At 42.2% G+C, this 22,165-nt stretch overlaps 1 protein-coding gene across 1 annotated transcript in view; it reads right to left on the bottom strand.

Annotated features, from left to right (window-relative positions):
- Nucleotides 1-13,592: 13,592 nt before the first annotated feature.
- FUT10 (fucosyltransferase 10) overlaps nucleotides 13,593-22,165 on the bottom strand; it is a 62,805-nt gene continuing 54,232 nt past the window's right edge. The window contains exon 5 of the mRNA XM_045821864.1: nucleotides 13,593-14,142. Within this exon, the coding sequence (XP_045677820.1) occupies nucleotides 13,918-14,142 (225 nt within the window). The 3' untranslated portion in view covers nucleotides 13,593-13,917. The remainder of the gene's footprint in view (nucleotides 14,143-22,165) is intronic.

The raw sequence follows: 22,165 nt of genomic DNA, 5'->3' as shown, positions 1-22,165 counted from the left end.
CAGCAGATCAGATTCTTGCTGGCTTACTCATGGCAGACACCTCCAATTAATCGGGAAACTTTCTGCTGACCTTGGAATTCCAAGGGCTTAGAATCTTTCTCAACACAGAATTTCACATTTTTCCTGTTAGCTCCATCCTGTTACTATCAAAAAAAGACCATTAAATATGAATAAATGGAGTCAAATGAAAGTTTCTAGGTTTCTGACACTCTTTTAAGAGGGAAAGAAGGCAACTGCTTAAACCCTTTGCCCAGGAGAAGAAGCGGCACTGGAAGATTTGAACTCTTTGCCGGCTGCTTCGGTTCCCTGCGCCTTAAGACCTTGCAGAACCTCTGTCTGAAGCCTCCTAGTGCCCTCCCTGAGTAACCCATCAATGGTTAATGAACACCTACGGGTTTGCGGATGAGGCTGGGGTGAGCAAGCCTGATACTCTATCTTTTGAGTGGAACTCCTCGTAACAGCCCACAGTGCACCTACTGAAAGCTTTCCACAGCCCTTGCTGCCGCCAGCCCCCTACCTTATCAGCAGGCACCAAAAGCTTCAAATTACAGCAGCTAATTGGGTGAAAACAGAAATGCATCCTTCTAATGGAGTGAGAGATGGATGCCCTGATCTTTTCCCTTCACTCGCTGGAGCAAAACAAAAACACAGATGAGTGTGGCGACGTGGAAAAGCAAATTCGCTTTTGCTTTGGAGCCACAAGAGTGCATGTTCCAGCTAAAATCTGAGGTGCCTTCAGAGACTATAGACACGCATCAAAAGGACAGAAAACAACCCAAGATAGCAGTTACCAAATTTCCCCGGAGACAATCTGCAAATCCCCTGCTCAGTAAAAGTTAGCAGTACAACTTACCTCAGTACTTGAGTAAGTTACTTTGTACCTAAAGAGAACTTCCTTTCTGGCCTGGTTTGACATCATTTTTATAACTGTGACACTCTATATGGGTCCCAGGGATAAATACAGCTGAATAATAAGAGGCATCAAAGTAGAGATTTAACGTGAGATTGTCTAAAGCAATTAGGACTCATGATTTAGTCAATAGGGCGCATTTTTCATATTCTGTTGATCCAGGCGATTTCTTAGGGACTGAGACAGTCGTTATTAAAAACATGTTTGCAGTTGACTCAGGAAAGAAAGCTCTTTGACATCAACCTATTTTTGTTAAAGAGAAGCAATTAAAAATGTACACGAAGTAATTTCATCGTTGTATTAAATTACCCTGAAGAAAAGAGCAATGTTACCACAGGGTGATTGAGACACTAAAATTCAAAGAAGCTTGAGGGTGAGATAAATTGGATTCACCTCATTTAAAAGGCAGGTCTGAGATCGAGATGCTGGGTGATCTTCAACAATTAACTGCCATGTGCGGTACATTTTAATGTTTTTATATTCAATTTCTGAGGGATGAAATTTGTGAGTGCATGATGGCAGGGGGAACAGCGGGGCATAGAAAGAAGAAAGATGATAATAATGAGGCAATTATAGAACTTGGTGTTTACTACATTTTAAAATAATAGCCCTGGCTGACATGGCTCAGTGGATTGAGTGCGGGCCTGCAAACCAAAGTGTTGCCGGTTCGATTCCCAGTCAGGGCACATGCCTGGATTGCAGGCCAGGTCCCCAGTAGGAGCCCTTGCCTGCATGAGAGGCAACTACACATTGATGTTTCACTCCCTCTCTTTTTCTTTCCCTTCCCCTCTCTCTAAAAATAAATAAAATCTTTATAAAAAGACTGGCTTTAAAAAATAAATAAAGTAAAATAAAATAAAATAAAAGGCCACCACTCAGTATAAAGGAAAGAAAAAAAGAGAAAAGTGTGAGAGACACACAAATATCCTAATTGTGAGCTAAAGTTCCCTTCTGCAGTACATACCTTCACTGTTTGGGGTAATGAGATAAGTGGATGCCCACCGTCTATAACGTGAGGGCCTGGCTCACCCTGGCAGGAAGCAAACCCATCTCTATTAAGCACCAATTAGAAGCAGAACCTGGGAGCTGATGACTGCCAGAGGGGTGAGGGGGGGACTAGTTGGAAAAGATGAAGGAGTGAAGAACTGCACATTGGCAGTCACAAAATAGTCACGGGACGTAAAGTCCAGCACAGGGGGTACAGTCAATAATCCTGGAGTAACTATGTCTGGTGCCAGGTGGGCACTGGGAATACCGGGAGAGCACTTCATAAACTGCGTGACTGTCTAACCACAGTGCTATGCCCCTGAAACTGACACAAAATAATACTGCATGTAAACTGTAATTGAAAAATAAAGTGTAAAAGAATTTTTTAAAGCTGAACCTTGAATTATACACTCCATGGATGACCAACATGGAATAGACATGATATTCAGATGACATAGAAAATATAGCACTAAATATATATACTATATATTTATTTATGTATTTATTTCTAGATATACTTATTTCTATATTTATTTGTATGCATATTTATTTCTATATTATATTTTATTTTACATAATATATATATATATATATAGAGAGAGAGAGAGAGAGAGAGAGACCAGTTCCATGACAACAAAATGCTGCTGCCCATGTTCTTTCGTCAGCTAGCAGAACATGAGCACAACCTTCGGAATAATTCTGTTTCTTTCAAAAGTATATTGTAGGACAAAATATCATGACCTTTGATCTAAATCCGGACTTACCCTATACATTCAGTTAATTTACTCAGTACTCTGTATTTGTTTTCCGATTTGCAAAAACCAGAATGATACTACCTTCACTTTACCAAGTTGCTTTGAGACTCAAATCACGTCACAACCATGTGTAAAAACGTGGTAGCTATATACCGAGCTATAGAGAATGCACAGGCATGAATCCCAGGACAAGATAATCTACTGTGTGAGATACAGTTTGGTACCATCCTAAGGCATCATATAGACATCCATTACAGAAACAGGGGATTTAGACAGCCCACATGAATGTCACGGTTACGCAAAGCCAGCAAAGGGTGAGGGCTAACTTCTAAGAGATTTTAGCCCCTGACTAGGGAATACGATCTCTCCATAATGCCTGAAATTACAGTACACTGTTGGCATTCCTAAAGCATGTATATTTCCAAAGAACTTCTTGAATGCATTACCTAACTTTGTGACACTTAGCAATACAATCTATTCTTCAACAAACATTTATCAAAAGCCAGCCGAGGGGGTCCTTCTCCGGGGCCTGTCCCCATCTGCGCAAAAACAAAAGGACCCACGCAGGCTCCTCCACTCCCTGTGGAAAACAGGTGTCCCTGCCTTGCTTTCTGCAGTCAGCTCCCTGAACGGACACTTGGCTTCCTCTTCCAATGGGCCAACGAAAAATGTGTACACTGTTGGGTTGCATTTTCTGATTGTTTATTTTCTTCTCTTTTGTTTATCTTCTTCTCTTTTAATGTATCCTACATTCTCCAAATGTAGGATTGTTCCTGTACATTGTTTGTACCACCAGCAATAAAACTTGATAAGTTAATTATACAAATTTCTATTTTAAAGAATAATGCATTGAATTACAGGCATCAGGAAAATATTGTCTGTGCTTGGAGCTAATTTTAAATTCAAAGACATTTGTAGATATTCAAACACATTTTTGTGTACTTATGAGCAGGTCTTTAATGAAGGCGGAACATGCTACTTAAATCATTAACTTTGGTAATAGAAGTACGGCCAGGATTCAAATCCATAAATGAGATTCATTCATTGACTGAGTTTTCCAGGCACAGTGCTGGGCACCAGGGATACTGAAAGAAAAAAAAAAAAAACAACACAATCTAGCCTTCAAAAAACTCAGCCTGTGGAAATCAAACATGTAAACAGATCATAAAAATTACAGTATAACAAGTCGTTTTATAAATATTGCCAGACAGATTTTTCTCATCTTGCTTTTCTCCTTCTGATGCCAAGAGCATCCTAGACACAGATAAGAGAGGGAGGCAGGAAACAGATGACACCTTATCAAGATAATCTACAGAACACACACATGAGATTGCAGGTGCTGCACAGCCCAGAACACTCAGGAGGCCTCTCTCCTTCCACCTCGGGTGGCATCTCATAGAGGCTTTGATGGGGTTCAAGGACACACCCCTGCAGAGAAAAAGCAGGACCCTGAGTGGGGAACAAAAGACAATGAACACACTAAGTCCCGGGCCAGCGAAAGAAGCTGGAGAAGGAGAACCTCATGAAATGCGGCAGAAGTCTCACTCTCAGAGCTCCAACTCATTAAAACTCTTACGTGAGCCCAACTGTAGAACTTGTCCCGGAAGTCGAAGACTGTAAAACATGCTCTTCCTCCATGTACACACATGCAAGAATGTACGCATAGGCTCAGTCTATCAACTGTCAACACCACTGGGGGAACAGGTTGTTCATACTGCTTCCTCCCTTTCCACATTGGAGCGTAGTCTGTGTGAGGGCAAAGAAGACATACGCAATGTGTACTGAAAGAAAAGAAGACCGTAATAGCCTTTCAGAGTATGGGTAAGGCTTCACTGAGGAAATAACTTCAGCTGAGTCTTGAAGCATAATAGGGATTCATCAAGTTGCTATTCCTGGCAGAGGAAATAAAAGTGTATGCAAAGACACAGAGGTAGGTAGAAAGCATGGGGTGTTCAGGCAACATATAAGGATTTGAGTATAGCATAGCGCAGGGGCATACTGATGATGGAGAAGGAAGAGCTGAGCCTGGAAAACCAGGTGAGGGTTCTATCAGGACATACTATCCTCCAAAGGCGATGAGTGGATATTTAGTGCTATTCAAGTAGGAAGTGTTTAACTTACCAGAGAAATGTTTTAGGAAGCGGTGCGCAGGAGATACAGTTCACGCCGTACAAACATGTTGGGAAAAGGCTATGCAGAGGTCACCTGAGCTGGGAGGTGAAAGGATGTGCGGTATGACCTTGGAAGAGATCATGGAGCTCCTGAACCTGGTGGGACCAGACTGTGAGGCCCTCCACTCAAACAGTGGCAGAAGAAAGGGACAGGTGTGAATACATTAAGGGAGTAGATTACTGAGCGGGATGGATTAATACAAAAAGAGGTGGCGAGGAAGGCGGCAATGAATCTCAGGTATAAACTTTTGGTGATTTGGCAGATTTAGGGGGAAAGATCTTGATTTCCATTTCAGGCCAAGGGGCCTGTGACACATCTGTGCCATTTGCTGGTGGGTAGTTTACCATGACCGGAAGCATGGCTTTGCCGAGAAAAACTGTTCGGTGTCAAAAAGCAGATTAGTGATAATTGTCCAGGGCCAGCAATGATGAGTAGTGAGTACAAAGGGGAACGAGGGAACTTATCAGGGTGGTACAAATGTTCTAGCTGTCTACACCGGAAAAGCTCACTGAATGTGACGTAGTTGTTTGGTAGTTTATGTAATTACAGTGCAGTAAATTTCATAAGTATATGAATGGCAGCTGACCATGTAAAGTGGATGACGAGAGGTAGACGAGAAAGGATACAGAGTGAACTAAGGAGATGGACAAGGCTACAACTGTGCATAAGAAGTAGGAGAGGAAAACAGGCAAAGCATTCGCCAGTGTTGAGTGCTTTGGCATGAAACAGAAGAGCACTGCTGTAAAAGGTCTTTGGGGCTTTATGTCATCCTGTTCTATGTCACTTTATATACGAAGGAACTGGGGTTCGTGTTGACCTAAAATGCTTTGCTCAAGGTCAGAAAGGCAGTTCACAGCACAGACAAAACCAGATACAAGCCGGGATGGTCTGTTGATAAAAAGGCACCCTAGAGCACAAAAAGAAACACCAGCGGTGTCCCCCTGGCGTCGCTCCACTTGTTTCTTTCCCTGAATTACCGCTTTCTGTGTGCGGGGCTCATCAAAGAGCCACGGGGCCTAACAAGCTTGTACAAAGCCTTCAAAATAGACAAAACCGCCTGGGGAGGGAGGGGAGAGGTGCCCCAGCTGCCACTACCTGCGATTCTGGAAGTAGAAAGGGATAAGTTCACATCTAGATGGCCACTCGGATGGCAGAGAGGAGGGCGGGTTTTCATCGCACAAACACACACTTACAAAGCAGGGTCGCTTCGTCTGTGCCCCTGGCGCGACACATCTCTGCATGTTGCACAGGCACTTTCTGACCAGTCAAAGCAATGGGCATGCCATGTGTCCGTGAAAATTAAGAAAAAGTGTATAGAAGGTACTTAACAGTTTATCAAGCCAAGCACTACCTTTGAATTTTCCTTCACTTTTTTTATTAAAAAAAAGAACTCACATAAGTATACTTCCACTAACAATGAGAAAAGAAAAAGTTGACTTCACTAGTAAATATCGAACAGATGGAACCAGAAGCATCTAGGGGAGAGGAAATAGAGATGAATATGGTTGCCATGGTTTCCTTGAGATGCAATAAACAAAGCGACCCAAATGGGCAATAAAACCCCCCATTGGGAAAAACCACATGTTGCTCCTTTCTTCCTTAGTTAGATAATTGCCAAGCTCACTTTGAATGTCTGGAGTCAGTGGGAGATGAGAGAACAGTGATGCTGTCACTCACCCCCGGCTATTCTCAAATTACGTTTACCCTGGGCTCATCCTACCCTCCTATAGAACAGACATCAAACAATTAATGACCGCCTCAGACTAATCAATTATCCCAGTGGGCAGTGCCCTGCAGAAATATGTGGCATGTGGAAACATAAGAGGCTGTGCACAGCCTGCGACCACGTTCTCCGTTTCATCAGGAAGCAGCAAACACAGATGAGGAAAACAACATTTTAAAAGATTTGTAAATCCTGGTGGATGCATTGAGGTTTCCAGCCACCAGAGTCACTTTCCAGTCATCTCCAAATTAATCTAAATCCAACTCCACTGTATTCTGAGGAATAAGTGAATCATACGGGAGCTCGATGTATTTGCTTTGTCCAGTGTTGCCCCATAATTTGTTAGTGGGTGTGTTGGAAAAGGAGGGAATGGGGGTGGGGGGCCTTCACGACAGCTTTCTCGAGAGCCACACTGAAGCCCAGCACAATGAAGACCATCCCCATATGATGTTAAACAGGCAAATGTGGGAAACATTCAAGTGTTTGGCTAAACTTGCATGTTTTGTCTGGAGGTTCCAATCAAGGAGACACAAGGTCTTTTCCAAGGTCATCACAGAGGCTGCCAGCGCTGAGATCAGACTGTTCAAACCCTGAGTCCTACCACCCCCGGCCAAAACAGATTCTTCCTCTTCCACACCAAATTAGGGGCTGTTTCTCCTTGTTTTCCCTGCCCTCCATGAGTGACCCTCCAGATTGCCAAAGGGCTGAGCAGCGTGAGCACAGGTCCTGCCGGGAGGTAAGGAATGGGGCTGCGTTTCCGAAACACTGGCCCTGGGCCGATGGCCGGGAAGACCCAGCGCTTGCTCTAGCTGGCTGTGGGGACAGACGGAGGAAGGGCGGCCGCACCTTGGCTCGGCTGCTTGCCCTCAGAAGCCAAGAAGTCACCAAGTAATTTTTAGGTTTTTGAAATTTATCTCAAGTCTGTCCCAGAGCCCAAAGCTTGCAACATCTTGTTTCCTGTTTGGGGATTTCCTGAAACTGAAAGTGAGATGTCGGCCTCTGGGAGAGGCCTGGAGAAAGGCTTCTCTGGACTAGTGCACCAGCTTCACCCTGCAACTTGCCTCACCAACCTAATGCTGTTGTTGTGTTTCCTCACCAAGCGCATTTTTCAACCTTTTATTTTAATGGCCACATCCCTCTGTTCCTCGTCACTGTCATTCCCCCCAACTTTCTGAAAATGGGAAGGCCTCTTATTATCAAGTTTATCTGGAGGTGTCGCTTTTTCAAAAGATGGGGTACAACATGAATTTTAGGGAGGCATGTTGTCCTCTAAAATTGTGAAACTGAGGGAAAGTTCAGATAAGCATCAAAGTGGAAAGAATCACAGACTTGATTAATCGCATCTGGGTTTCTTAGGCCTGGGACTTGTATGAGGGGGATGGGCATAATGACTGTGGCATAGGAAATGACATCACACGCTGTTTTCTTTGAACTTGAAAGCTGGTTTTCCACAGCTGTGATTATGGTTTACTACAGTGTCATTTCCAAGGTCCCAACATTATTTTTTCTGAGTTTTTGTTGTTCACACTAACAGATCATCATTACTTCATGGTGCTTCGTGAGCTCTGCTGTGCCGGCTCGCGCACTGGGGAAGTGAAGCACTTGTTTATACAGAATTACGTGAGCACCTTGCAAACAAAGCAGGTAGACGGCCCCAAATCCAGGCCTTCCCAAAGATAAGAGGATCTTCTCGGGCCAGCATGGGGCTTTCTTGTGTTTAGTACAGTCAAACCAAATTATTTATAACTCCAATATCACAGAAAGTTTCTGATAAAGCAATTAACTTCCACCCTGGCTAGTGTAGCTCAGTAAATTGAGTGCGGGCCTGCGAACCAAAGTGTCGCCGGTTTGATTCCCAGTCAGGGCACATGCCTGGGTTGCAGGCCAGGTCCCCATTTGGGTGCGCGTGAGAGGCAACCACACATTGATGTTTCATTCCCTCTCTTTCTCCTTCCTTTCCCCTCTCTCCAAAAATAAATAAGTAAAATCTTAAAAAAAAAAGAAATTAACTTCCCAGCTCCCTTCCACTGATAAAAATATTAATATTTATTTTAAAAGCTGTTAAGTATAGAGCTGAGGGGCTTTCTGTATCAATGTAGAAAGGGGACATTTTTCTCTCCAGGGGTACTGCAAAGAACTACAGCAACCTCCATCTCTTGTCACGGGAGAAAGGACATGAACAAACAAAACGTCCCTGGGTTTGAAACTGGGATCTGTCCTTCATTATTTACATAGCACTGGACGAGCTGTGCAAGCCACTGTCGTGTGCGGCTTCGCTATCTCGTGTAATAATATCACAGATTTTTAAAAACAAGCTTCCATCTTTCCTATCTCAAAAAGATTTTAATCTCCCTTTCTAATTATCCTAATACATCTAAGAACTCTAGGGGCCCATTAGTTCAAGTTGTTCCTTGCGATAAATGCCTTGGAGAGAAAAATGAAAAAATTAATTTGGGCACTGGAAGGCCCCATTCTCTACTACCACTACTGCTCTCAAGCCATGTATATTTCCCCTATTATACCTCTTTAGTGTTCTTTTCTTCCCTTCCTCTGCCTCCTCCTCCTCCTCATTCTCGCAGTCGCAGACATTCATGTCACACACACGCACCCCTCACTACCTAAAAGTAACCACCCTCTGGATCTGGTGTCAAGCCTGGATCACCACCCAGACTCTCCTTCCTTGAACAGTGAGTCCCGTTACTCAGGGCTGCTGGTATCTTCTCTGATAGGTGCCTCAGTTAGGGTCTCTGCAGCCCACCAGAGATGTTCTAATAACATTAAGCCTCAAAAGGGATCCATGAATCTAATATGAGGAAGCAATCAGATACAGCCAGACTATGGAATATTGCATAAGACAAATGGCCTTGACTCTTCAAACACATTGGTGCCACGGAAGACCAAAAACAAAGAAAAAACAAAACAAGGTACAACAAGAGAACTCTTCTAAATTAAAAGATATTAAAGATATATATAAAAATGAATGCAATGTGATCCTCAGTTGGATCTTGGATTGGAAAAGAAAAAGAGACAACTATAATAACACATCACTGGTGAACTGGGGGAACTGTGAATATGGACTATATGTATTATTATATCATCATTTGATCTCATGGGTGTGACCATGGAATTGTGGTTATTGAGAAGACAACCCTTCATAGAAGATAAAGGGGAGAAGTGTCTCAATGTCTGCAACTTCTTTTCAATATGGCAAAAAAAAACAATTAAAAGAAAAAGAGATAAAGCAAATGTGGCAAAATGTCATGTATTGGTGACTTTAATTGAAGAACACTTAATTGTTAATTATATTAGTCTTACAACTTTTTTGCAATTCTAAAACTTTTTTAAAAATAAAAAGACAACCCACAGAATAGGAGAACATATTTGCTGATACACCTGATAAGGGGCTAATATTCAAAATTTAAAAAGAACTTAAAAACTCAACACCAAAAAAACTAAACAACCCAATTAAAAAATGGGCAAATGACCTGAATAGACACTTCTCCAAGGAGGACATACAGATGGCCAGTAGACCTATGAAAAGGTGCTCCATGTCACTAGTCATCAGAGAAATGCTAATCAAAAACACAGTAAGATATCATCTCACACCTGTCAGAATGGCTACCATCAATAAATTAACAAACAACAAGTGCTGGCCAGGATGTGGAGAAAGAGGAACCCTTTTGCACTGCTGGTGGGAATGCAGACTGGTGCAGCCACTGTGGAAAGCAGTATGGAGATGCCTCAGAAAATTAAAAATGGATCTGCCTTTTGACTCAAGTATCCCACTTCTGGGAATATATCCAAAGCAACCCAAAACACTAATTTGAATGAATATAAACACCCCTATGTTCATGGCAGCATTATTTACAGTAGCCAAAATTTGGAAGCAGCCCAAGTGTCCATCAGTAGATGAGTAGATAAAACAACAATGGGATATTTATGCAATGGAATACTACTCAGCCATAAAAAAGAATAAAATTTTACCCTTGGTGACAGAATGGATGGACCTGGAGAACATTAAGCTAAATGAAATAAACCAGTCAGAGAAAGGCGAATCTCACACAATTTCACTCACATGTGGAATCTGATGAACAAACTGAACTAACAAGGAAAATGGGGACAGACTCACAGATGGAGAGCAGGATGACAGCTGTGGGGGGAGGTCAGTGGAGAGACTGAGCAAAAAGAAAAAAGGACTCATCAACATTGTGGTGATTGCTGAGGAGGAGGGGAATAAAAGGGGACTAAATGGTAATGAAAAATGCAATAAAGATTAAATTAAAAATAAGATGTATAGGAAAACAGGTTTTGTACAGTCAGGAGGAAAGGTCTCTAAATCTCAATAATTTTGCTCCCAAGAGAGACAAGTGCTCCTATTTTATCAAATTAATACTTCTTCCCATAATAGGTTTGGACTTTTCTTTTTTTTTCTTTTTTTTTTTAAACAGGCTTCCTGATTTTTTTTTTAAGATTTTATTTATTTATTTTTTAGAGAGGGAAGGGAGGGAGAAAGAGAGAGAGAAACATCAATGTGTGGTTGCTGGGGGCCATGGCCTGCAACCCAGGCATGTGCCCTGACTGGGAGTCGAACCTGAGATGCTTTGGTTCGCAGCCCATGCTCAATCCACTGAGCTACACCAGCCAGGGCCTGGACTTTTCTACAAAGAAGGTATCTGATGAAGATGCTACCCTTTCCAAACACAAAAAATCCCTCCCTCCCGAACAAGGGCAGCTGCCTACATTGCATTGCCATCTGTAAGGGGACTGATGGAGACATGTTTCCAGAGCAGGTCATCTCCACCCAGTAGACCTGGCGACCTCAGCCACCAGAAGCAGCACCTACTAGCAAAACTTCTCTCAATTCAAAAAAAAAGTTTAACATTCCACTCCACCGTGGTTAGATGGAGTTCTGTTTTGTACCATAAAAACAAGGGGGAAAACCTACCTACCTGAAATAGTTACTGTGACAACTCAGTGCCATCATACAAGACAGCCCCCAGTGCCGGGCTCACCAGAGGCGTGAGTCATATCTTGGGCTCTCTTTTGAGAGTACAACAACAAAAATACCTCATTGAATATAGTTAATACCCTGGTCTTTAACAAACAATCTTCCCTTGCCAATCCTTGCTCCTTTCAATTATCATTTGAAATGGCAGAGAGATCAATTTCCTTTCCATCCCCAATACTACTCGATAAGTGTGCTTCTTCCTCCAAAGAAGAGTGCGTTTCCCTTGGAAAACACAGTGGCTCTGAAATGATTTGTTATTGTCTCCATAAAAACACCTACAAAATTAAGTTTCTAAATTTTGATCAACAAAGAATGCTACACAGAGAACTTCAGAGACCTGCCCAATCACTTCTTGTTAGGTCCAAGAGGTTGAGAGATATGGACAAAGTCTTACTAATGAATAGCAGGGCTGAGACTGAGAAAGAGCCCAGACATAGGGCAGCAACAATGTGACGTTTCTCGCTTCTCAATGTGTGTACGGGTTTCAGCCCATTCCCCTGGCTCAGCCAGAGCGAGAGCTCCCTAAGGGAAAGGTTGCCGTGGCAGGCACAGAAAGCCACCGGCCTGTAATAAAAGGGGAGTGGCGTGCAAGAGCTCCCCTAAATTTCCCCCGTATGCCCCGTCATGGACATGAGTCTCAGTGGCTCTTCCTGTCCTCTGAGCTCACATCTTTCCAAAATAAATACCCAAGCCATGGCTCATGGGGTGGCACGGGCTTCAGCATTGCCTAGGAAACCGTGAGCTCCAGCAGAAGCCCTTGTCTGTGACAGGTCAGAAACGACAGGGAATGTTCACAAACCATGAGGCTGCCCACCACTGCAGGATGCATAGCATCCTAAGAAAAGACAAATCCGCTTCAGCACATCTGGAGCTCCTGGGGGCATTCGCTCCCACTCTCACGGTGATCAACATGTACAGGCTGATCAGCCAGAATCATACAATTATTATTCTGCTCAGCAGTAGAAGGGACAGTGGGGAACATCTCACTGACCAAAACACTCAAGAGGAAGAAATGTTTTCTCAAGGCATTCCACCATGGGGGAGCTGGGGAGCTTGTAGGGAGGGCTCAGGGCAAAACACAAATAAGCAAGGTTGTGGAGGTGACTGACAGCATGAAACAGGTAGAGATGTACCTATTATGCCCCTTTGACTTGGAGAGCAGGTGGATAAACTTCTTACAACTTGTACTACTCACATCCCCGTAAACCAGCAGATGGGATCTCTCATTACCAAGTTCTGATGCATTTAACGCTCATGCTAATCAGGACACGGGGTTTGCCAAATACCAATAAACTGCACATAGTGAGCTGAGTATTTAGAATCCAACGCCACATCCTCTGTCTCCCTCCAGTGAGGAAAGCACTCATTCTACACTAGGTAAACTTCCACAAGAGGCAGCAGGTATGTAGGTCCAGCCACATAAACTGAAGGTGACCAGTGACCATGAGAAACACAGTTGTCACTCCTTATCCACCGGGGATACATTCCAAGGCCCCCTGTGGATGCCTGAAACCCTGGATAGTACTAAACCTTACATGCACTGTTTTTCCCTAGGCATACATATGATAGAGTTTAATTTATAAATTAGGCACTATAAGAGACTAACAATAATAGCTAGTAATAAAATAGGACGATTGTAGCAACATACTGTAATAAAAGCTACGTGAATGTGGTTTCTCTCCCTCAAATATCTTATTGTGCTGTACTTACTTGCCCTTCTTGGGATGTGAGATGATAAAAGGGAATACGTTGACCATTTCCAGCTTTTCACTGCAAGGTAGCACTTCACAGCTTCTCTTTGGGCCACTCCCGCACTCTGGAGACATTAGTAGCTACAAGAAGGGTGACTTGAATGCAACCACTGTGACATCCCAACAGTCCATTTGATCACTGAACGGTCTCGGCTACTATGTGAGGGGTGACTAACCAAGCAGAGAGAACCTACGGTGCAGAGATGTTGGGGAAAGGGGTGATGCATGTTCCCAGAGGGACGAGGGACTCGCGAGATTTCATCACGCTACTCAACACAGCGTGCAATTTAAAACTCACAAATTGTTTATTTCTGGGTTTTCCAGTTAATATTTTTGGACTGCACTGATCGTGGGTAATTTAAACCATGGAAAGCGAATCTACAGATAAGACAGGACTACTGTATTTACCTTTCCCATACAAAAAAAAAATATACAGGTGACCCCCACGGGTCATTCACATCTATTATTTCCCAGGGCTCACAATGAGTACTGTGGCAACGCTCATCCTAAAGGACAGCCAACAGAGTAGCTGTTGTATTCAAATATTAAGGCAACCTAGAAAATAAACTTCAAGAACTCTGTAGTCTATATCATTCTGAAACTCTTGGAAATTAGTCCTTGAATACTAGGCCCCAAAAGTCTTGAGCCGAAAAGTTCTGATTCCTATCCACCAGCCACCTCAGTGCCTGGGCCTCTTTCTTGGACTGTTCGAAGCTGGAGATCCACATCTCCCGCAAGGAGCTCCAACGAGGAGCCGCAGGGGAGAAAGCAAACGTGGCGGGCTCCGGGCAACTCAGGTGGGTAACTTCTGCCATCCATCGTTTGGGTGGTAAGCCCTGTATTGGGAGGAGAGGGAAGGAAGAATTGAGATCACACGCTAAGAAGGCCAGGCCCCACGTTCCCGCCTCGCAGTACCAGAACCCAGCATGTGCTTTCCCACAAGCAAGCATTTCACTCCGTAGAGTCTCAGTAGTTATACAGTCAAACAGTTGAAGGAAAGAGAAAAATATCTAACATGCATTGAGAATATTCTGTGCACTAGACACTTTCCTAAGCACATTACACAGACGGTCTCGTATAATTTTCATGGCAAACAAATTGACTAGACACAACTACCCCAGTTTACAGAGGTGAGACTAAGGCTCCAAAAAGTTACATAACTTCATCCCTAAGATTGAACCCAGTCCTCTCCGGATTCTAAAGCTGCCCCCTCCCTCATGTTATTTGTTTAGTGATTTATTTCCTTTTCCCGTATACCCCCTGCCACTACTGTCCTCCCCAAACATTTTAATGTGTTTAATACAGTTCTTTGTATTTCAATGTTTTTTCCATGTCACTTCATTCTCTGGGCATTTATTTTTAATTTACTTATATGTTATCCTATGTCTCATTCTGTTTGCTACTTTCTCACCCAGTGTTGTTTCTACATGTTTTCACATTGCCACGTGTACACCTAACCCCTTGTTTCTAATGTATTCCCACTGCACTCAACTGTCTCCCACACCAAGATGTTTGCACAACACAATAACACCTGACATTTGCACAAGACCTCCCAGCCTTCAAAATGTTTTTACAAAGACCTGTAGCACAATGAGCTTGGTCCAAGCGCTTGGTTATTTCCATGGTCTCCTAGCTGGTCTTCCTGACCCCGCCTTTGATCCAGTGCAGGCTAAACTCAGCAGCTATTTGCACTACAAGATAAAGTCAAAGTCCTTACAATGGCCTACAAGACCCTTTCAGAATCTGGCCCTCGGATGACTTTCTAAGAGAGGCAAGAAGGAAGGGAGAAAGGAAAGAAATGAGAGAAAGCAAGCGAGAGAGGAAGACAGGCAAACCCCAGCAGACTGAACACACACATCTACTTTCATTCCCTCCGGAGACACCATGAAAAGGAGAGGAAAAGAATTATTCTAAGAAAATACTAACCTGTAGGAACTAGGAGAATGGAAGAAGGCAGAAGAATGACAAAATGTCAGAGAATAGAAGGCAGATGGGAAAATAGTAAGCCACTTAACGTATTTAAAAAGTGAAACACATGTCAGCGGTAGGGTGAGCTGGAACTGGCCTATCTTACACTGCAGAGCCCTAAAGGCTCCGGAGGCACTGGGCACTCCTGCAAGTGGGGCGGGGGCAGTAACGTAAGAAGAGTTCATAGCAAGCCTGCTTACAAAGCAGTTGGGTACTCAGATTCCTTCCACCTCTCCTCATGACCAGGTGCTCCCTCTCCCTTATCTGACGAAAGACTACAGGCTGATCCCCCAGAGAAATAAAACACAAGATCTCTGACCTGGAGAACGCCACGCAGAGTTGAGGGCAGCGGGGTGATGCTCTAAACAGAAGGATTCAGTGAGCACCTGAGTATCAGATATTGGGGGTCTCCACAAGGCTGGTAGCCAGGCCTCACAATCAAGCAGGAACGTGAACAGCTCCTCCCTGAGGAATGTGCCATGTCCAGAAGGACATAACTCGGATACTCCGTGAGGAACCACGTAGCCAAAGGCATAGTGGCTGTAATCACCATATAACGAAGCTCACAGCCACTATGCCACCCTAGTACTCAGAACTGCCAATCAAACCACACTAATATGGGCAGGTTGCCAAGATTACAAACCATCCAAGGAAAGTTACCAAAATGAAAACAGAGATAAGGCACAAAGAAAATCTTAGAAACCTTTAAAAGAGAGAGACATAAAAGAAGATAAATGAAAAAAGGAATCAATACCAGCAAAGGAAATATTAAGAGAACCAAAAAAACTAAACCTTAGAAATTACACATATGATAGCAGAGTGAAAGAATTAACAGAAGGGTTGAAAGACAAAGTTGAGATACATTCTGTAAATCAGAAGAAAAAGATAAAGGAATGGAAATGCACTTGAATATTGGACCACCTGATTGGTTATTTAACATTAGAGGACCAGTCTCAGAGGACCAATAGACAAATATTAAGAGTTCCAAAAAAGAGAGGGGAAAGAAAAAAAACAAAGAAAATAACTTCTAAAGTTATGAATTTCTCCCAAATGGAAGTACCTAAGTTGCAGATAGAAACTTAAGGCCCACTGAGAGCTCAGGATGATACAAGCAGTCTCTTGCCAAAGTGTGGCACATTTTTATGAAATTCCAGAACAGAAGCAAGAAGGAAGAGATTGCACAGACCCCCTGAGAGGAAAAGTCCAATTCTTAGGATAGTTTTGGATTTCTCGACAGCAACACTCGAAGAGGAAAAGCAAGGGTGAGACTCAGTGAGGAAGGTTAGCATTAGTGGGTAAAACTTTAAGGAGAAGAATATTTCCACAGCCTCAAAGTATCTCCCCCCAAATACTTATTAACTGCTGTGGTAGTTTTAAGATACGTTCCCAAATTATTTGATATTCCCCCTTCAAGGAAGTGAAGCTTAGTTCCCTCCTTCCCCCTTTCGGTGTTAGCTGGACTCCATGACTCGCTCAGTAGGAAGGGAAATTAGTAAGTAACCTGACAGCGGAAAAACCTATCCGATACCACCTTAACCAAGAGATGGAAGTTAGCATCTCCAGCAATGACATGCTGATATCACGCATCTCCTGATACCATGGGAAAGGAAGGACCCTTTCTCCTCTGGTATTATTTCCCCAAATCCAAAACCCAAGTCTTCACACGAGAGAACATCAGACAAACCCTATGCAGGGGCGAGTACTCTTCGAAAGTGTCGACATTATTAAGAATAAGTAAAGAATGAGCAGATTGGAGGAGATTAAGGAGACGAGATGACTTAAGTACAACCTGGTATCCTGGAATCGATGCTGGAACATACGAAGGACATCAGTGGGAAAGCTGGTCTGTGGTCTGAAGTCTGTAGTAGGGTTAATAGTAGTGCACCAATATTAAGTCCCTAGCATTGACAAAGGTGCCATGATTCTGCACATGTCTGCATTAGGGGAAGCTGGGTGAAGGGGATACAAAAACTTTGCACAATGCATGTAACACTTCTGTCCATCTAAAATCATTTCAAAATTAAAAGCTTTTTAAAGACAATAAAAAATGCCTTCAAAATTCCTTAGAAAAACTGATGTCCATTTTTGTCATTTATACTCAGCTAAACTATTGCTTAAACATTAGAGTAGAATGAAGGCATTTCAGATACCCCGACGTGCCCCTCCTCAGGAAGCTCTATGGAGGTATGATCAACCAAAACAAGAGAGCAAACCAAGAAAGAGGGAGAAAAGCAAGAAACACGGGTGTCAACACAGGAGGAAAAGACAAGAATGGCAATCCCCAAGGAGCTGGGGGAGGGAGACCTCAGGCTGATGCCTGACGCTACACGCAGAAGGCAGCTGGTACACCTTCGAGTAGGTCAGAATGCTCCGCGCGAGACTGCTGCAGCAACTGGAACTGGATGACTGGCACATTTCAACATCTTCAAGGGAGATGTAAACAATCAACAAGAATTAAACTAGTAATAAGTCCATAGAAAAATAACTAAACAAGAAGATGATTATTGTGGATTGAGCGCAGGCTGCAAACCAAAGCATCACAGGTTTGATTCTCAGTCAGGGCACATGCCTGGGTTGCAGGCCACGGCCCCCAGCAACTGCACATTGATGTTTCTCTCTCTCTCTCTTTCTCCCTTCCTTCCCTCTCTCAAAATAAATAAATAAATCTTTTTTAAAAAGAAGATGATTATTAACTAGAGGGAAACAAAAAGCTGCACAGGCAAGGGAAACAAATGATAATATAAAACAAGGTGCATCTCTGAATAAGATTCATAATCACATATACACTGAATATTAAAAAATAGTGCATGAACATGTTATTTAGAAACATTGAGTAAGTACCAAAATAACTAGCTAACTATGGAGGTGAGTGCTTCCAGGGAGGGGAAAAAGCAGAAAGTAAAAGACTATGCTTATGGGTTTTTTTATTACTATTTAACTGTAGTTGTATATAATGTTATATTGATTTCAGGTGTACAGTATAACAATTCAACATTCATATGCTTTACAATGTGATCACACTAGTCTAGTAATCATCCTGTCCTTTGAAAAAAACAGGGTTGGAAGACTGACACTACCTCATTTCAAGGCTTATTATGAAGCTACAGTACTCAAACACAGATGTATTGACCAATTCAGAAATGATCCATATATATATATTGGACAATTGATATTTGAAAAAGAAGCCAAGGTCATCCAATCAGAGAAGAGTGATCTTTCCAACAAATGGTATGGATATAATTGGCTATCCAAGTAAACAAAGCTCAACTCTTACATCATAAAACATGATAAAAATTAACTCCAAGTAGATTATAGACTTAAATGAAAAATTAAAACTACAAAATTTCAGGAAGAAAAGGGAAGCAAATCTTAGTGGCCTTGGGTTAAAAAAAAGATTTTAAACAGGTCATAAAAAAGCATAAACTATAAAACAATGACAATCTGGACTCATCAAGATAAAAACTTTACACTTTAAAAAACACTGTTAATAAAAAAGATAATACTGAATGTAAACTGTAATTTTAAAATAAAATTTAAAAATAAAATCCACAGTCTGGAGGAAAACTTTTGTCAATTACAAAATTGACAAATGACTTGTATTCAAAATATGTAAAGAATTCTTACAACTCAAGATTATCAAAACAACTCAGGTTTCAAAAAATGAGCAAAAGATTTAAAGAGATGTTTCATCAAAGAAGATATTGATAACAAATAAACCATTAAAAGATACTGAGCGTCATTAGTTACCACAGAAATGTTCATTAAATCACCGTGAGATACCACTACACACCCATCAGAATGGCAGAAGTTAAAAAACTGACCACACCAATTGTTATTGAATGCAAGTGCCATACAATGCTGGTGGGAATGCAAGATAGAACTACTCTGGAAAACAGTCTAGTAGCTTCTCAAAATGTTAAACATACATCTGCCACATGATCTCGCCCTTCCACTCCTAGGTATCTACAGGGGAGAAATGAAAGCACACATCCTTACAGAGACTTATACATAAATGTTCACAGCAGCTTTATTTGCAATAACCAAAAACTGGACATAACCCAGGCATCCATCAACAGGTGAATGGCTAAGCAAATTCCGGGATTTCCAAACTTCGGAGTAAAGAGAAATGGATTATGAAGGTGTGCGTCGGCGTTGTGGGTGAATGTCAGCATTGCCACGCAGAATGAGAGAAGCCAGATACAAAAGAGCACACGTTACATGATTCCATTTATATAAACTTCTAGAAAACTGCCTAAGCTTTTTTGTCAAAAGTGACCAAAAGCAGATGGGTGCCTGAGGAAAGGGGTGGAGAGAGACACGAAGAAACTGTGGAAAGATGACAGAAATGTTTCTTCGTCATCTCGATTGTGGTGATAATGTCACAGCTAATAAAAATTGTACCCTTTAAATATATGCAGTTGGTTGCACATCAGTTACACCTCAATAAAGCTATCTTTTTAAAGTTTACTCTATTTCCATACACTTACATTTTTCATGGTTGCATGCTGTCTCTCCTATTTTACCCTCTGAGAGGACAGGATCGTTTATCAATGAATGTCCCTTATCTAACTAAAAGTGACTCGTGGAAGACTTTCTCCTGCATAAATAAAGCAAACAACACCAAGAATAAGCCTGTCACTGCCTCCTGGTCGCCATACCCTGGGTCATCCCCTCCCCTTCAGTGTAGGTGTCACTTGTTACTTGCTTCTAACTGATGGAATAGGGCAAAGGTGAGAGGGTGTGTGTAATTATGGGTGTGTCATTACATATTTGAGACTGCAGGGCTGGGTTCGCTGGACTCTCAGTCCCTGGCTGGCTTTGTTGTAAGCAGCCATGCTGGGCAAGCCCACATGACAAGAAACTGTGGGTGGCCTCTGTCAGCTGAGGGCAGCCTGGAGCCCACAACTAGCTGGAAACTGAAGCCCCCAATCCTACAGCCTCCAGAAACTGAATCTGCCAACAGGCATGTGTGTTCAGAAGCATATCTGTCCCCAGCTGAGCCCCCAGGTGAAAACCCAGCCTGTCTAACACTTTGATTGCAGCCTTCCAGGGCACCCAGCGAAGCCACGACCAGCACCCTGACCCACAGAAACCGTGACACAACCAGTAGGTGTCGTTTCAAGTCACTACGTTTGTGGGACTATTATTCACAAAGGACAGGTGACACACTGGGTTTGTAGGTGTGTGAGAGGTAGGGGAGGGGAAAAGCAAAATAGACAAAGACAAAATGCATTTGATATTCTCCTAAGGTTTTCTACATCCAAGTACAAAGATTTAAACTATTTTCAACTGGAAGATAAAAAAGAATCACAGAGGAAATCAAATGATTCCCTTCAGCTTTTCTTTGGCTGAAAGAGAAACGTGAAGAAATATATATTTAAGTAGCTTTCTTTAAGGCATGTCTTATAAAAGCTGTAACAAGTCTTGTAAAATAAATGCGAATGAAAGCAACTGGCCTAATACCCTTTCATTTACTCTCATGGTGAGTTTTGTTTTGCTTGTCAATAATGAGCACATTAGCATTAGAGAGCTGTGCAGGAGTTCATTGAAATGCGAGCAAAGCCTTGTAATTGGCTTCCCTGACCACCACGCAGGGAGGAGCAGAGAGCCCAGTGGAGGAGGGCTTGTGCTGAGTGTTTCTTCAAAGACTAGGGAGAGAAGGACGTTTAATCACACCTGCCTCAAGCACTCTGGAAATCACAGTTAGCTGTTTCTGTTGGAAAGGCAAGAATGTATATACTCCGTATCTTTTAAAAAGCTATTTACCAATGTTGTTTTACCCTCTTTTCCAGTCCCCAGTAGTCATTCCGAAAGGGCTCCTGTGAGGGGCTGAAACAGCCAGGGTGTATGTGGTTCTTTCAGTTTTCTGTGAATATAGTTTCCAAACCTGGAAAGGACTGGAAATATAGAGCTGGCAAGTCATCACCCTGAGAAGTTGTTGCTGCCTTGACATATTTTGCAAATAAATAATTCGTACAGTATGGGCAATTAATATGGTCTCTACTTCCTCATGTGCTTTTGCAGTAGTATGTGTATTTTGGTTTCTGCTGTTATGTGGCCCTATAAATAAGGTCATAAAGGAAGTCATTGGAAATCAGGATGCATTCTCTGAAAAGAATGATGTAATATAAAGCGTTCCAGTTGCTGAACAAGCCACTCAGCTTAAATGATTTTATGCATAAAAATTTGCTTTATAAAATCAGATAAAATAATTTAAATTTCATAATAATTAAAATTAGGAAAATAACATTTCCTAATTTTTAATTTGCCTAAACATATACATATTTAGTATATAAAAACCTTATATAGTATATACTACAATACATAAAAATAATTCCACACACTGTTTTGATTTATGTTTGATCTGAAATTAATATGCTAGTCAAAATAAATACTTAAATATTTAATAAAATGGTTTGCCTTTGGAGAATTTATATAAAACATTATGCATATATGGTAGTCAGGCAAGGGACTGGTGGGTGATAGCCAAATGCTATGTGGGGGCCACTCATTTTCAAAAACAGCTGTAGACTTCCAGTCAAGATGGCGGCATAGGTAAACACAGCTTACCTCCTCACATAACCACATCAGAATTACAACTAAATGACAGAACAACCATTACTCAGAACCATCAGAAACCTAGTTGAATGGAAGTCTGACAAGTATGGAATTAAAGAAACCACAACCATCCAGACTGGTAGGAGGGGCAGAGAAGTGGAGACTAGAGACGTGGAGATGTGGAGATGCAGAGATGCAGAATGGGCCGGTCCCACATCCACGTATGATGGATGAAAATTAGGAGGGATATCCCAGGAGCAAAGGATCCCAGCTCCAACCCTGGCTTCCCAGCCCAAGATTCCAGTGCCAGGAAAGTAAGTCCCCATAACATAT

Source organism: Phyllostomus hastatus, unplaced genomic scaffold, assembly GCF_019186645.2.
Source record: "Phyllostomus hastatus isolate PE091 unplaced genomic scaffold, TTU_PhHast_1.1 phas_scaffold_46, whole genome shotgun sequence".
NCBI lineage: Eukaryota > Metazoa > Chordata > Mammalia > Chiroptera > Phyllostomidae > Phyllostomus > Phyllostomus hastatus.
This window is presented reverse-complemented; position numbering and strand designations above follow the sequence as displayed.